At 34.4% G+C, this 18,415-nt stretch overlaps 1 protein-coding gene across 2 annotated transcripts in view; it reads left to right on the forward strand.

Annotated features, from left to right (window-relative positions):
• Positions 1 to 17,964, forward strand: part of LOC6642763 (guanine nucleotide-binding protein subunit gamma-e) — a 52,951-nt gene extending 34,987 nt beyond the window's left edge. For both annotated transcript variants that reach the window (XM_015178366.2, XM_023175600.2), the window contains one exon: positions 17,081 to 17,964. In XM_015178366.2, coding sequence (XP_015033852.1) covers positions 17,081 to 17,186 — 106 coding nt within the window. In that variant the 3' untranslated portion in view covers positions 17,187 to 17,964. The remainder of the gene's footprint in view (positions 1 to 17,080) is intronic.
• Positions 17,965 to 18,415: the final 451 nt, after the last annotated feature.

Consider the following 18,415-nt stretch of genomic DNA (forward strand, 5'->3'; position numbering starts at 1 on the left):
ATGATTGAACAATTGACTAGAGGGAAGGGACAGCATGGCAGCAAATAGACAAGAAGAAAAGACACTGAGAGAAAAAGAAACTATTAAGTTGCAAACATTAGCAAGTTGTAAAGAAAAGCATTAGGGGGACAAATAGTTGTTGCTCATTAAAAGTTTCTTCTCACTTTTCCTCTTTCTTTTCAGTTTTATTCTCTCACTTCTTAGTCTGTTGGGGTTATTAAAATAAATACTGCTGTTTTTTTTGTTTCATTTTTCATTTGAGTCATAAATTCTTTCATTTTTTTTTTTTGATTATGTTTTGTTTTTATTATAATAAAGTGGCAATTAGCAAGCCAATTGTAAAGTGCTTATTGGCGAAATGTGCATTAAAATTGACAGTTAATTAGTTGATGGATATGGATGGTGGCTAAAAGCTGCGAGAGATGACAACGAGTGAGACTGAGTATAAAGAAGACTCATCGTTAATTAAAAAGTTATGAACAGCTTAGACACTCGAAAGTAAGGTCATTGACAATGAAAGTATGCTCCTTTAAGAAATCAGACAGCAAAAAGAAACTGTAATAATTAAATTAGTTATTTACGAAATTTCTTAATCCAACTTTTAAAAAGAAGTTGAAGTAGATTTCACTTAGTTTCAAGGTGTGATAAGGTGTATATGTAGTTTTAAAAACTATCACAAAAAACTTGTGAGATTCGACTAGAAAATTCACATCAAACGATTTTCATGTCACACATCTTGCCTCTGTGGATTAGAGCATCATTTAGTACTTTTCGAACCACTCTCGTTGGGTTTGCCAAACACAATGCTTACGCCATATTTTTCAAATATTTATGGCATTATTTGTACAATATTATTGCGTTCTCTCTGTTTCTCTGTTGGTTATACAATTTTTTTTGCTGGTGCCAGCCATTTTTTCTCCCGATGCTCTCTTGCTACCGCTTGGCATTGTTGTTAATAAAAACAGAAATTATGAACACATACATACATATGGATGACAGTGCAAGAGAGAGCTAGAGGGAAGTTGGAGTGCGTGGAGAAGAGATAGAGAGGGAGACGCGAGCATATATAAATTGCCCTGGAAAATTGCGATGCTTCAGTGTTCCAATTCTTTTTGACATACACTGTTTGAATTCAGTAACGGGTATATGCGAATGTGTATACTATATAATTGCTTGATTTGAGTGTTAGTATTTGTATAACTCTGTCTCTTTCTGAATGTCTTGTATACCGTTGAGAAAGATTATCCTATATATCGAAATGTAATTTAGTAAATGGAGTTGTTTTAATTAAAAAACTTTTGAAGAAAATTTAAGATGATAATTGCATATAATTGGAAAATCAAAGTAAACCATTTTTGAACGTTTCACTTATGAATTTAGTAATTATTTTATTTGCAAAACTTTCAAAAGACAATTTTCAATATTTCTTAAATTACTTTCCAATATTGTGTATCCATAAAAAATATTGCTGAAAATTTTTGATGAATTAGAATAATGCAAAAAGGAAACTTAAACTTTGAATGTGTTCAATGGTCGATATAATATTGAGATTAGGATGTGCCTTGTAGAGGGTATCTTGAAGTCGGCGATTATACAAACGATATGATTTTTATTGAAAAATTTCATTTTTCTTTTCCAGTTATGTTGTTCTTGTTTATGTTTTTGTTTTTCTTTTTTTTCTTTTTTTTTTTTTTGTTTGTTTTTTTGCATTGACACATGGCAGCAAAATGTCGACTGCTGCTCGTTGTTTGCCATTTGCCGTGTGTTTGCGAGCATCGGCATTGGCGCACATTATTGACATAACTACAAACAGTTTATGTGCAAACAACGGTTACGTCTCGTTACCACACCCCCACCCTGGTACCCCGCAGCATCGACCACTCTTTAGCAACCAATCGACCCCTTTCCGCTTCGTTTCAACATATCAAGCATCAGAAGCGTAATTGAATTTCACTGCATACAAGTACATTCTCTATAAAGCTTTACCATTTGTTCTTTTTCTCCGCTGCATTTTGACAGCCCACAGTTCGTGGCTTAAATAATAAATGAAATGACTTAATACCGTATTAAAGCCCTCAGATGTTATGTGCCCATGTCCCCGATCAAATGAATTATGCACTGACACAACAAAATCCAAAAAAAAAAAGGGAAATATACACCAGCATGTTGAAATCCCCTCGATGTCCGACTATAACTATATCTGTATATACATATAGACAACATGTGTATGTAACGTAAGAACGACCGGAAAAAGGGTCAAAAAGTTTGCAGTGTGTTAGGAAATGGTGAAAAATATTGTCTAGGGAATTTAGTTAATGGGTTTTTCTTCTCTGGTTTGGAATTTATGATGAGCGCTGATGATGGTGGTTTAGTCATAATTTCCATTTACAGACAACAAGGTCGAGAATAATAATTTATTTTAAAACCAAATAAATTTGAGTGTATATAAACTTTATTTGTACATAAATGTAGAAAGAAATGCAACATGTTTCTTTTTAGACATATAGTTTTAGCTCGAATGATAAAATTATTAAAACAATAATTATGGAAAATTATTTTCAATAATTGGTTTTAATTTCTAATCAATTAAGTAAGAACAAGCCATTATTAATTTCTAACCAAGAGGCTCAATTTTGTAGTTTTATATGTATTCGTTTATTTGAAAGAGTATTAAACTTTACCTCTTGGTGTTGAGCTTTTGTGTAAAGAGTTGTTTCAGAATGTAGTTAAATTCAAAAAAAAAAAAATACTTTATAATCTTATAATTAGCTTTAGAAATTTTATAAACTTAAAGAATTTCCAGAGCGCAGCTTCACTAATGCTTTTATTCGTCCTGTCTTCTCCAATCACTCAACTTGAAGTATTTTAAAGTCACAATTTTCAGGTGCATCAAAAACGTTTTTTGTTTGTTTTCTTCTTTCTCAATTTATTTACCAACAATTTGAATATTACTTCTTGTTTAAAACCCAAAAAAAAAAAAAAATAACTAAGGAACTACTAAAATGCAAATAATTATTTAGATTTAAATTTTAATCTCCTAAGCAAAAAAAAAAAATGCAAAATGTGTCAATAATTTATTAACCATAAGTATTGTATTTTCTTCTTTTTTCTTACAGGTGAGTATAACCAATTGACGAGAACCAATTAGCTTGTAGAATGTTAATATAATTTATCAAGTAAGTAGTACAAAAAAATGATTACTCAAGCCAAACAGAAGCCTTTAAAGGATCTGTTAAAGAGGAAAACGTTCACCCAGTGCCATTTGAATTCTAAAAGTGGGTGTCATTTTTGCTTTTCCTGACCCATTTTTATTCAGATATTTTCAACGCCTGGCAAATCTTTCACTCGTTTTTGGTCATGGTCGTTTCATTTCAGTGTCCCTTCCGGTTTGGTAGTCTTCCTGCTCCGTTTGTCGAAAAGTCGTTTTCCATTTTTGCCATTTTCCTTTTTTTTTCTTTTTTTTTTTGTTTAATTTGTTAAATTGTGTCTGGCCTGTTCGTCACCCACACCAAATAAAACAAAAAAATAAACGACAAAAAGAAAAACTGTAGTGAAAATAAAGGGCTGCAAGGCAGACAATGTCGAAAGAAAAGCTAAGAGAAAAGTCCATACACATATGGTAGGGGCTAAGGCAGAAGGGGTTGAGGGTCTAGGCGATTTTAATTTTAAGTGCAAAGCTCTGACTTTTGCCAGTCACAGTCAGACATATAGTAAGGAAGAACGTTTTGGCCCACTTCGGCCCACATTTTCATTTGTGAAATTAAATTTTGCATACGTAATGGTCATGCCAAGGCTTTTGATGGGACTGTACACGTAGCTATCTATAGATACTTATACGGACAAGATGCTGCCAACATGTGAGTGTGTCTGTTTGTGTCTGAGTGTAATTAAAACAACTTTTTCTTCGTTTCTTATTTTCTCCTGTTTTTTCTTATTTTTCTTTCTTTTGCTCATCAAAATTTTGCGTCATAAAATCTCCAGCATTCGCTGTCTTCTGCATCATTGTCCATAACAATGAAGCAAACTCGTCGTCATCGTCGTCTTCGTCCTGGCTCGTAAACCTTTACGACTTGCCCACACCCAAACCCACCCACACACACTCACATACCCACACATTCATATGTATGAATGAACGATTGTAGTGATGGGAGAGAGAGAGAGAGAGAGAATATCTACCATTCCATTTTGGCCATTTGCAATTTGGCATTCATAGCCCCCAGCATGAAATGCTTGCTCAGGTGCAGGTACTGATCCAATGGGTCCTGCCTGTATGTGCGGGGCTTTAAATGAAATTATTGGTTTATTTATGAAAACGAAATGGTCATCAAACTGTGATTGCGATTGCAGATAATGTGCAAGTTACGAAAGCCGATAAAGGCTGGCATAGGACAAAAAGGAAAACAAAATGAAAAAAGCATTGTAAAGAAATCAGGCCGATATGGTGGGAAAAAGAATCTACCAGGACTTGGCATTTAAGTTTTGCTTACTCCGCCCGTCCCAGCCATTAACGAGAACGTTAAACGCAACTTTAATTTGTCAATCATTTGGTTTATTGCCAGAGGACTCACTCACTTGATATTTACCAACACTGGGCTAAACCGCAAATGCTAAAAGTATCGACAACAGCAAAGGCAATAAAGAAACGGGGCGTATGGTGGTGGGGCTCGCTAGCAAGTCGAAGGAGAGAGTAGAAAAGTTTTGCAACAAATGTCCAAAAGCCACTTAACGGCGAATTAGAGCAGCAAGCAACAAGAGCAACAACAACATAACTAACAAAAAAGTACAGTTAACGCTAAAAGGATACGCAAAAAGTTTTCAAGCGCTGGGATCTAGAGCAAAAATACAATGTTTAAACATGCCAACCGCAGAAAAGATACCCAACAAACGAACGAGTGGGAGAAGAGTAGTGTGAGGGAATCAGAATGAGGGTAAAAGAGAGAGAGAGAAACTCGCGCTCTTGTCATTTGCCATGCTAACTAAGTACAGTTATGTCCGCCATTGCAGTTTGCACAAATTAATTGTCACAAATAACCCCAAAAAATTGCATTTCGGAATTTAGCCGCAAAATTGCCTTTTGCTCGGTTTTCCGTTGCTCCAACTCTCCAGCAATTTGTCAACCGCATTGTATGCATAAATATTAGCATATTTACGGTTCTGTTTCCCCCCATTTTTTTTGTGCTGGATTTTGGTTTTACGATGTTTCCCAGAAAACTTTAATTAAGTTTTTGATGTTGCGAATGTAATTAAATATGTAAATATTAATAACAAAGTCCGAACGTGACGTTGGCTCGTTAAGACAAACCGAAAAGGCCAACTTAAAGTTTAACAAAAAATAAAAGGTGAAAACGCCAAAGCACTGGACTTGGTTTGCTTTTTCCTGAAGTTTGTACTTAATTACTTGAATATTTGAGTTTGTTTACTTGAAAGATGATAAAAGACAAAAACGGTTTCCCGATTATAAAACTGATACCCATAAAGTTTGTCTAACTTTCAAGATTTTAAGGTTGATATTTAACTATGTATACCTAAGAAGTAGTCGAGTATATATACGATGTCAGACTAGGATAGATTAGGGAGGCATTTGCCTTAAGGCATTTCTTCTGGCTTATAGTTATGTATAAGAAAATGATATCTTTTATTTTGTAATGCAACATACAACATTCTAGTTTGTAAACACATTTATTTGGTGTATTGGCAAATTGTAACCGTATTCTTTTTCTTTTCTTTGAATTTGTTAAATATATTTTTCAAATTGGGATTGAAAACGAAAATGTGTTTAAATCTTGAATTTTCAGTCAAGAGAATACCATTTTGATTTCTGATACAATTGTTAAACATCGTTATCAGATATAAAACTCTACTATTCGATACAATTTTAAGACAAAATCAAAAATTTTAGGAAAAAAAAAACAATATTTTTAAAATGTTCTAAGAAAAGAAAAAGGTATCCAGAGAGAATTGTGATATAAAGAAATTTAAAGTCTTCTGTGAATTGCGATATATTAAATTACCTTAACAATTTAAAACAAACTTTGTGTGCTGTATTATCTATTTTTTGATGTGAAATTTCTTTTTGTATAGAAAACAAGTCTGAATGACTTGGTTAGTCAAGAATGTATATACTTTAATTGATGCACACTTTTGAAAGCCTTTTATGTTCATATAGTGTTTGCATTGGGTGTAGGGTATAGAAAAGGAAAGACTCTTGCGACTGAATTTTATATGTGTGCCCTCTAGGGCTCATTAAACCCAACTTAAACTATCAATCATAGGGCCTGGCTGACTGGCCAAACGCCCACTCGCTGCTTGGCTTTGCAATTTTCCACTTCAATTAATCAGTCGCTGGCAGAAAATGCTTAGCCTACTTTTTTGGGCTTTCAGGCGACACAAGCAAAAGCCTGCCTGACTGACTAGTCAAGTGTGTGGCCAAAAACAAAAGGCAACTTGAGTTCGATTGCTCTTCAATGGATATTTTTTTCCCTTTCCCATTCTTATTGAGAGGTTTGCATTTTGCTGTACAATTGCCAACTTGTGGAAAATCCATTCCAAGCATTAAGAAATTAATTGAAAAAAGAAATTGTTGAAAAACATATTCACGAACTTTAGGCATTCCAATGTATTTACATTGTGTAACATTTTCAACTTGTAACTTTAATGAAAAGACAACCAACATGCCGTGGGAGGTCTTGAGAATTCCAATTGACATTGTTGAGCAAATTTATTCAATGAATAGCAATGAGTGAGTGTGCGAAAATGTTTCTTGTGGTTAACTTAAATATTCTTTTGACAACTTGTTAAAGCCAAAATCAAAAAGGGCAAATACTGCAGGCTTAGGTTTATTCAAAAGTGCACTTGCCTTGGCAGATATTGATTTTTTCAAATAGATTAATAATTACCATCATCTGACTAAAGTTTTGGTCTAACTGACTGATAGCCATATTTAAATTGGAGACTTTGCAGAATGTGCGATGATTTGTTTCTTTAATTAATTTGGTTGTTCTGCAATTTGTTATAATTGATGACACATTTATGTACATACAACTCCTTAACTAAATTAACTGTCTCTGACGTTCGTTAAGCATTTAATGTTCATTAAAAGTTATTGACGTAATTCTAGTTACCATTAGGTTTAGTTGAAAATTTCCTTATCTTTCATCTAGCTATTGTTGAATTTTCTCTTGTTACATTTGAAATGTCAGCTTAATTAAATTTTAATCCACTATTCGCTTGGCAGTTAATAAACACAAGTTTCCAAAATTACCATCAAATATGCATAAAGCGACAGAGATAGACATAAAGAGAGAAAGAGAGAGGGAGAGTTATAAATAGAGAGAGAGAGGGAGAAAGAGAAGCATTTGGCGGAGAGATATCCTACAATATGTAAGGGCATGTTTTAATGATGGAATTTCGTGTGTGCTCTAATGATGGTTAACATTTTGCCAGCTGCTTTTGAAGTCCGAGAAATGTCATAATTTGAGGTTAAGCCATTTGCAAGGCTATGTTATTTTAATGAGCTTTCCTATAGTAAGTCATCAAAGTCGAACACAACTGTACCAACTGTATTGCAAAGTGCAAAATTGTGTCACACAGCAGGCAAACAGATAAACTAGGGACAACATAACTTCAAGCCAAACTGCAAATCAAATATGCAAATATCTAACAACAACGGCAACAACTTGACAAACCATCAAAACCATCCATTCAAACCCATGTGTTCTTCATTCCTCTATGTACATAGGTATATGTCTATGGTGCATATGTATCTAGGTGGATGGGACTGCATGGCTCATACAAAAGTCAACGGCATCATCATCGTCATCATCATCCTAGGACATCCTCGACAAGTTTTTGATAGCAGGAAATTTGCAATTTCTGGCATTAAATTTCCGCCTCACATTTATTTATCTCCCCCATCCTCTTCTCTATCCCACCCATACAATATGCATTTGCATTAGCCCCAAAAACCTTTGCCGATCTGTAATTATTGCAGAGTCAGTCAGACCCAAAAGCGGGAGAAAGCCGAGAGGAACGGCCGGGTGATGGAGCTGTGGGAATTATGTGCTTAAGGTGAGCAGGAGTCACGAATCCTGCGTGCCTGGCATACGGTAATGAATAAGCAAACATCCAGCCAACTCATATGCTAAGCATTTATATATTTATTTTTTTTATTTCTCCATACGTAAGAAGAAAAAATTTTTTCAATTGGTTTTTTTTTCCCAGCAAATGACTTAGGCATGGCCCAAAGGGGAACAGCAATTTTGTAAAAGCCAAGCGAGAGGGGGGATTTGGAAAATATATAGATTAAACCCTCGAGAACTTTGGCCTTTACGCCAAGTGCGTGTGTCGTTATTCAATATGATGATACGTGTGGCAAGCTTGTTTGCATTTTGCATTGATTTTTTCAATGGAAAATTTCGCATTTTATATTACTTTTACCCTCTAACCATAAACACAGAAAATAGGGTATGTTTGAATGGTTATGAATTAGAAAGAAATCTTCTGTAAAAGAAACGAGTGCTCTCAGTGAAAGCTTTTATAGGGTACACCAAAGTCGATAACTCACACAAACGTGCTGAATTTATATTTTCCAATCTTTAAATATGCTTCAATTAAGCTCTTAAGTCGAAGAAATTGCTAACAATTTGAGAAATGGAAATGAACGATTTTATTGCTTTATTTTCAGTACTTTAAATCTCGAACCATCGAGCTAACCAATTTACTTTACCTTACACTTTAGTGCTTTTTAGAATCCGAAAATCAGTTCAATTTACACATCGAAAAAACCATCTCGGAGTGAAACTGATTTGTGCCCTTGCAATCAGAAAAATCCAACAAAAATAAAATGAAAATGAATAAAAAGGAAGTGAAAAATCCCCAAATTGTGCAATGAAATCTGCTCTGTTTGCAGTTGTCTGTCTTGTGGCAAAGTGATTTTTGTTTGCATTTCAATTGGTAAGGGAATCAGTGTAGATTCCTGACCCAAAACTAAAGTCTGCTAATCGTTAGGCCCAGCAAGAATATGGCCCACAAAACCCACCGAAAAAACAAAAAAATGCGAAATGCCCTCAAAAGACAAGCAAACATCTTTATTATGCAGTCCCTCATTCTAGGCCCAATCCCCCTTCATTCTAACCACAAAAGTGTGCTTGGCATTTTCTTAACCATTTTCTTGTCTCACCCACTATTCGTCTCTTCTGTCTCTTCTTTTCTTTTTCACCAAACACTAGTTTTGCATTCTTTTGCTTTTGCCTTTTTCATGAATAACAAATCAGGCTAAAAGACAAAATCCCCTCAGTCTGGTCGTTGAAGGGGCCTCTTGGGTTGGTGCGCGGGGTGTGTGAGTGATGAGGCGCTTGCGGTGGGGTCAGGGCGGCCAAAAGCCGCAAGTTCTATGCATATAAAAAACGACACCAACTACGTTGATGATGATCATGATGATGATGATGAAACCCTAAAAACAAAAAGCAGAACAACAAAAATAAAAAAAAAATATGTTTAGCATGGCAAAAGGTTGGTTGGATGCACTACACACAGAATCTTCTGGTCCACTTTTGCTGAATTGAAAAGAAATTGTGCAAAAAACACTTGAGCCTGAGTTTCTCAGTTCTCTCAGAATCAGTCTCAGTCCCAATTCCAGTTTGAGTCGTCGACGACATCAAGTCCTTTCAAGTGTTTGTCAAAGTTTGAGCCTCAGGTTAGGCTGGCCATAGAATTCAGTGTTCATTTCACAGAAAAAAAAGAAAGAAAAATATAGAAAAAGTAGCAAATCAAATGACGTGTGACAAGCATCCGGACTGCAAGGATATTCAAGTATGCAAAACAGATAGAGAGAGACAGCCTGGTCTCACAGAGAGAGAAAGAGTGAACCAGGCGACCAGAAAATGAACATAAATAATAAATACGATAGAAGGTTACAGTTGAAAGTGATTTGCCTTTTTTTTAAGAAGGCAGTTATGTAGATGAATTTTTCAAATGAGAAAAACAAATTTGAAATTTATTAGAAAAAGGAAGGCCAAAAAATTTGATAAAATGGCAAAAGGTTGGGGATTTTTCTAAGCAGGTAACTTTAGCGAAAACAGAATCTAATATTTAATTCCCAGTTAATTAATATTCATAGCCAAAGCAACACTAAGTTGGAATTTTTTGAACCAAAAAGAGAATAATAAACTTGGTAAATTATGACTGCTGCATACTTAAAAAATATTTTTTATATTTCAATAACAATTTATCCTAATAATTTTTCGAGTGAATAGTAAAAAATCATCGATAATTTGAGTAAATCATTTTACATACCAAACTCTACATAAACCTAAATGAAGTTTATAAGTTAAGCTTTTTAGGTCAACAATTTATTGTAGATAAAGACTACAATCAAGTAGAACTAAACGATTCATTTTATTTTTTACGTTATATCCAAAGACGTACTCTTAGCCCGAAACATAGTTTTCTTCGGCGGTTTTCTCTAAAAACAAAAAGTATAGCCAATGCCTTTAATATTTCTTTTTACTTTTCAATAAAATGTCATGCAGTTGTAGTTCAATAAAATAATAAAAAAAAAACCAACTTCATAATAATCGATTTATGTATTATTGTTTGACTCTGTAGGCATATCATAAATGTTATCGCGAAGATGTCAATTGAATACAAGGTTTTTATGGCAATGACCTTTTGCTTTTTATTGCAGTTGATCAAAATAAAAATTTGGTCAATTAATACAAGTTTTGTTGTATTGTTTCCTTTATCTATCTACATATTAAACAAAATTGCTGACCCAATTGTGTTTAGATTTAATCAAGTAATGACAAAATTTATTCTTGTAGTCGAATGTGAACATACAGGATTTTCAAGAGTCATGGATTAATTGGTAAAATACACGGAAATATTTATAATTAAATACCTTCACCAACCATTTACTAATTCAAACACAACTCAACCCACCACCCACCATTATCACGAATGTTCGAATGTATGTTCAATCATTTACCTTTTCGGCAGGCTAAGGTGCCTAGTTCTACCTTTTTCCGGTCTGTCGGCTACCTCAATAGAAAAACATAAACACAATGTAAATGTTGATTTATGACAACAACAAAAACACACAAACACATACACACACACAAACACACACACACACATGTGCACACGCAATCATAAGCTGGCTGGAAGGCATTATTTATCGATGGCAACATTAGACATTAGATGGAGGTGGCAGTCTACATAAATTTCATATTCAACTTGTGTAAACAAAATGCGACAGCATGTCAATTTTCTGTATCTCCCTATGCTCTTTGCTATATATAAATTTGTGTGTATATATTTGTCTCTATATATAGGTATAGAAATTGGGGGCTTATCTTTGTCGCGCTCATGTGACACAAATGGGTAAGGCTTAAAATTTCATTTCGAGCCTATTAAAATTGTTTGCACATAATTGCTTCAGGGCTAACAAAAGCGAAGGCCCAAAATCCAATACCAAAAATTATTTTCCGCTTTTCTCATATGTACCTATATGCATATGTGTATATGTATCTGACCTTCGTCATAAACTAATTTCTAGCTCATTTCACACAAAACTTAAGCCACAAAACTAACTCATCTCTTCCTCTCGATCTCTGCACATCTCCCCTGCTGTCTTTGCCTGTTTTCGCGGCCTTCTGTCTTTGCTAAATTTAGCTTGAAACAAGAAGAAAACAACCAACAAAACAACTGGGCCACTTAAAGCTTAAAGACCTTGCCACAAGTTGCCATAATTTGCATACACATATGTGTCTTCCTCTCTCGCTCTCTCTCCCCCCTCTCTCCTTTTTTCTCGTCAGTTGCCACGTTGTGAATACCTCAACTATCGTTCGCTTTGTCTCCCATATTATATATGGGTGCTTCCAGCTAATTGCATTTTAATGCGCATTATTTAGCTGGCCATTGCATACTTTGAGAAGCTTTTCCACAAGGAATTATACATAACAAAAAAAATTCCGTGCTGTCAACTAACTTTAGCTGTGTGCTAATATAGATACCCTTCAAAGCTCACAAATAATAATTTAATCATCTTTTCTAGTCAGTAAATAAGAGTTAAAAAGAGGGTAATGAGTCTAATCTATTAAAAAAGGCTTAAAATAGAATGCTATATAAAATATTCAAGACTTTTGAATCTAATAAGAAACAATACTTGGTCCTTTGAATACCTTAAGATGCTATAGCATCTAAAATGAGAAATTCTGAAATAATAATGCTTCGTTACATATTGAAATTTAACCAGATTAAATTGGACCAAATTTTCTAGTTGCCACTTTAAAATTTACACCAACTTCTCAAAAAATGAGTTCTACAAGGATAGTTTGTTAAAGTCCCGCAAACTTCTTCAACACTTGTTTTACTATAAACAAAAGTTTTGCCTCGTTTTCGAAGAAAGTTTAAATTTTGTCATGCTATGTACCCAATAAAATATATACTTTGGAAAATTTTGTTTGTATTTTAAGCATCCTGCATAAAGTGCTAGCATCCTTTAGAGATAGGGCATACTCAAATTGTTTGCCTCCCTTTTTTTCTCGCTTTCAGCATAAATAAATTGCATGTGCTGGTATATGCAAATTTTTTGCCTACTTGGTTTGTGCAGATTAAATGAGTACAGTGAATGCATTGGCTGAGGCTCAGACAAAAGGGAGGTACAGTAAATTTATACTAAGCAGTCATTAAGCTTAAAGTTAAAAATTGGTTTAAGTTAACTTTTAAATGCATAGCTAATAGCTATATATTTTCAAATTTAAGGTTATTTTGATTTTCATTGTAGTGGACATTGTTTAGAAAGCAAACATTTCCCTTAGTTGTTGGCTTATCGTCTCTTGCGAGTATTTTCTTGTCCCAAAATAACTTACCCTAAAGGAATGTCTTTACCTAAATAAAATAAATAATAAATAGAATTTAAGTTTAGAAGGTAAATTTTTGTTTCTTAAAAAAGATGTTCAAACAAAATTTTTCGTAGATTATTTTCCACTTGAATTTGATTGTTGAAACAATTTCAATTTTGAATTAAATTGAACTTTTTGCTGGAATTTGTAATAGTTTATGATACAACTTTCTTGTCAGTGAGAAAGGCATATGGCTTAAATGATGTGCTTGTTAAAATGACTTGCTTTAGTTTTTCATTTTAAATTTGGCATATTTCTGCTAGATTTATGCATGTTCCATTTGTTTGCCATTAGGAAAAGGGGCGTAACACTTTGCCTCTAACACTTCCACTTTTGTCTAAAAACATTATCAAATAAATTACCCAACTCTAAAAGCAAAATGTTGTCAGGCCCACTTGATGATGGCGTTGAAATGACTTACAATTCCATTTCATCTTTCTCTCTTGCTCGCTCCTCAAATGTATATGTATACAAAATATATGTAAGGGCATGTATTTGCCATCTCTGTTTAACGGAAATGCTTTTAATTAGCACATAAAAGCACAGGGTGGTCCTTGTATGCGGTTCGTTGATGGTGAGTGGCTCTTATTATGTCTGCGTGTGTGTGTGTGTGTGTACATATTTAATTAACGGTTTTGAATTAGTTTTCAATGTGTTGCTGTGTGGGCATCTCTTTTACCATTTTCCAATTTTAATGGCTACTTCAATCAAGCTGCAGCTGCTGCCATTCAAAGTTTTATGCTCCTATGGGGCAAAAGTTGGAAAACTTGATGAAATGATGTAATCATTTGGAGATTAAGAAACAATTCTACATCAAAGTGTTTCAACTTGAACACATTGGTTTTAAATAATTCAAGCTCTTAACCCAACTTTTCACTTATAAATTCCAGATTGACAGCTCTAAGCCAAACAGAAAACCCTTTTTAAAGACAAAATAAGCGAAAGAGAGTAAAAAACAAGCCCTGAAATGTAGGCAATAAATTTTAAATACAATGACTTGAAGCGCAGCAATAAGAAAACGAACGAAGAGAGCGAGAAAATAAACGAAAACCCAAAATGTAAATCCCCCTAAGCCAAACACTTTTTGCTCTACCCCCCATTTATCCAACCATCCTGCTTTCTTTGCTATCTCTATCTCTTTCTTTTTGTTTCTTACTGTCTGTTCTTGTGACTGACGCTTTCGTTTTTTTTTTGTTTTTGTGTGTCTTTGTTTTTTATTTCTTATTCTCTTTTTGGTTATAAGATACTTAAAAGCTTGTAACCTTTTCTGACATTTTATATAAAATTTTTGTGTGTTTTTGTTTTGTTTTGTTTCATGGGTCTCTCATTATAAATACATGATAAGCAACGTTCACTAATCTCCCATCAAAATGGGCAACGGAGCAAGAAGTAAGATAAGGCTCTCACCTTAAGGTCAGAGGACAGAAAACGTCATCATAACAACTTTGTTTACCTCGAATATTCCTCAACCTGGCCTTGACTAACGACGAAAAAATACAAAACCCTTGGCCTTTTGTTTTCGAACTACAAAAATATATACATACATACATACACACACACACACATACATATATATATATGTCTGTATGTAGTACACTTATTTTCCTTTTTTGCGGTAAAAAACCGCAAAGTCATAAGCCCATTTAGCATGGCCCAAAAAAGTGAGAGAGAAGGGGGCATAGGTATTGTTTTAGCCAGTTTTCGGCTCAGTCTCCACAATTTTCTCTCCTCCCATCAGCAACAGCATGACATTGCCTTTTGCTCTGTTGATGCGGAAAATGAGCATGGAAATAGAGTAAAGGCTCATGCACACAAAGCAACAAGGACAGCACTGTTGACAAGGTCTTGTTAGTTAAATTATGCATAAATGGCAAGCCCCTTTTCCCGGAGTGACCCCCCCACCAGCAAAGCACAGACATGTGTGGGATAGGGCGTGACTGGAGTCTACACCTTTTGCGTGTGATAATTGAGAAACCAACTGGCAATTACAAAGGGTTCAACCCAACAGATTTTCAATCCATTATGGGTCACGTATACATAAACAACTTCCACTCTACGTCGATACACTTATTTCAATAAATACTTATTATACAATTCATTTCATTTGCAAACAAACAACACACTTTATTTTGAACAAATTTTGCGGCAAACTGTAAAGCAAATAGACAAATGAAACGGCAAAAGCAATTGCAATCAATACAAACATTTGGCTAGCCCGCAAATGTAGAAAGGCGAATAAACATTTGTTCTATAAATTACACCAACCAACACAATTTTATTTCCATCTGAGAATCACAAGCAAACAAATTTTGTTTTCACATGAAAAATGAAAAAGCTCAAATATTTACTTTGAAGTTTTAAATATTTTTGGATTGGTGAATTTTAAAAACAATAAAATAAATTCTTACACCTCAAATGTATCTTAAATTGTGAATAACATTCACTTGGGAAAGGTGCAACCATTTGAACAGAAATTCTTAAGTTATACAAAACATTTTTATACAGTTTAAGTGTTTTTTTTTTCTACTGAACTGGAATTCTATTTTTTGGGTTTTTGATCTTACTAATCAACTGATTAATATGAAACCACCACCAAATTTATCGAATCTTTTTCGAATGCCCGTCCTTATTAAATTATGACCATTATGAGCTTGTTCTCTGACCATAAACGAAACCTATGTCTGAACAATATGTTACCCTAGCACAAATTTTTTTTGGTAAGTTGCTTATAACCCTTTATAACTCCTCTTTTAATACGTTTTGACTACTAAAGTCATAAAATCATTAAAGACTAGTTTCTTGTGGATATCTTCCACAACATATTTCGACAATCTATTATAATAGTTTATCATCAGGAATACAGAATCTAAATATTCTTTGAACTAGTCAATTTGGTGCATAGCAAATTAACTCTTTTAAATTAGTATACCCTCTATCTTTAGTGTACAAATACACTTAAGAGTCTAGAGCGTAAAAACTAAAGCAAAATGAAACAAATTGAAATGCAAAGCTTGTACGTCTGTCTGTCTATTCGACTGAGTGTCTTTGTTTCTCCTGCTACTTCGCCTGAACTGAAAAACGAACTGAAAACAACAAAAAAAAAATTGAATAAATTCTTGCAAAATTTGCAAAAAAAGATATAAAAATATACGTGCTGAATGTTTTGTTTCTTGAGCAAAAGAAACGAAAAGGACTAAACCAAGTCAGAATAGAGCAGACCGAATGAAGTATGGAAATGGGGCGAATGCAAACGACAGGACAGCCATTTTTATGGCTCGAAGGATAAGTGTATTACAGCAACAACACGACAACAACAGCGATAGAATGAGAAAAGGCAATGGAAAAAAACAGAGATAGACATGGGGTGAAATAAAATAAAGAGTGGGGTGAGAATATCGGGTTTAGTTTGTCTGTGGCGCGTGTAAAGCGTTCAACATTTTTAATGTCCATCTGCCGTGTGGATTAGCATAAAAGCTTCAACTTCAGCGAATTTCCCACGTCTCTCTCTCTCTCTCTCTCTCTCTTCTTCATCTTTACATTGTACTTGTATACAAGAGAGATGGTTGAAAATTGTGACCCTTTTTGAGGGATACTTCGCAGTCAAGAACGTGGGGCGTCATTTTATGTCTGCTTAGCTTTAACTACAATGGGCAACAACATCTATGCAATTTTTCAAAATAGCTTGATTTCTGTTGCTAGTCCCGAAGAGCTTACAACGTTTTATTACATAACAAAGTGGAGGATTAACTAATGAGCGAACTGAGGACAATGGTTTACGATAGCCTATAAGTGGCTCGTCATATTCCGAATGACACGCAGCTCAATTAACCGATTTAATGCAAAGTTTTTGGTGTGCATTAGATGTTTCCTTTAATTAAACATAAAAGATAAGTAAGACTATCGAAAATCAACAGCTATTGTACTCTATTCAGCTCATTGCCTACAGCAAAACTCGTTTATAAGGTAGGTTTCCCTCTCTGACATCCTTGAACCATTTAAACTTATATAAAGCTGATGTTTATAATGTATAGGTTTCATGTTTTAAAGAGATTTTGAATTTTTGAACAACTTTAGATTTAAAAAAAAAAACAAATGTATCTATTTACAATATTTTCTATATTGAAATGAATTCGTTTAATTTTATGTTTTTTTTTTGTGTTTTTTTTCATCTCTTACAGAATGCGCTCCTTCATTGAGGAGAATGAAAAAAATGATCCATTGATAAATGCACCGGATAAGAAGAATAATCCGTGGGCTGAAAAAGGCAAATGTGTTATCATGTAATATTATCGTAAACCACAGAAATACCGTAATAGCTATGATAACCAGCCAAACAGCAATATAAAAACCAATTCAACAACCACAGCAGCAACATCAGCAGCAACACCAACAACAACAGATCAATACCAAAATCATAATGAGATTTGTCTAAATACTACCAATTCCCACAACAATATTAACAACAACAGCAACAACAACAATCGATGTAGCAGCCAATCAACTTCCAACTATAACCACAATAATATAAATTCCCTAGAACTAGTTCCAGTAGAATTGCAACAAGAACAACAGCAACATTATAACAACAACTATTACTACTATTACAATTATAATCTGAGCTATGCACCAGCCGATTACTATCTCAGAGGCAGTAGCAGAGGATGCGGAGGAGGAGGCCGAGGCGGTGGACTTCTCAAGTTTGGTAGCCTGCAGCAATTGAAGCGAAGAACCCAATACGAACTGCAGCAATGGCCATTGCTAATGCAATTGGTGGTTCTTGTTATTTGGCTGCATGGCAAATTCTGGCAGATCGTGAACGAGCAGGTGATGCATAGAAGACGTTGGCATTGAGTGTGATGACAATGATGGGAATTTTTTGGGGACGCGTTTGTCCAATGGAGTGCAGACGGATCAATGGGCGTGGCGTGGTCAGGTTGCAATCTAAGCTTAAGTTGAGAAACAGAAAAGAAAAACCGTAAACAAATTGAATCACATTAATAAAATTTAATCAAAATTTATGCTGCTTAATACCAAAACAAAAATGAGAAAAAACCAATGAAAACAACATGACAAACATAACTCTAACTCTGGGATAAGAATTTCTTTAGCTAATGTGTACTCGTTACTCGTTAGAAGCTACACGTTACTCGCTACTATCAACTCGTTTCATTATCGCTAGCATCGCTCTCATCGTTGTCGTGATCGTCTTCCTCAAACTTTCTACACTCTCTTACACGTCTTCTATATATGTATAAGTATATATATTGCACTATCTCTTTTTTTCTCGCTCCTCGCTATTTCAGCTCAGCTAGTTCATGTATTCTCAACGTTTCTTTCTTCTAGCTATTGTTCGTAGTCTTTAAATTGCATGACATGTCTACCTGTATTTCAAACAACAACACAATTTTCCCTTTTCGGCTACTACAACATTTCCAGCATTCCCAGTATCATCATCATCATCATTACTATCATCATCGTCATTACTTCCCATACCCAAAAACACATAACAAAAA

This window comes from Drosophila willistoni, assembly GCF_018902025.1.
Source record: "Drosophila willistoni isolate 14030-0811.24 chromosome 2R unlocalized genomic scaffold, UCI_dwil_1.1 Seg167, whole genome shotgun sequence".
NCBI classification, from domain to species: Eukaryota; Metazoa; Arthropoda; class Insecta; order Diptera; family Drosophilidae; genus Drosophila; species Drosophila willistoni.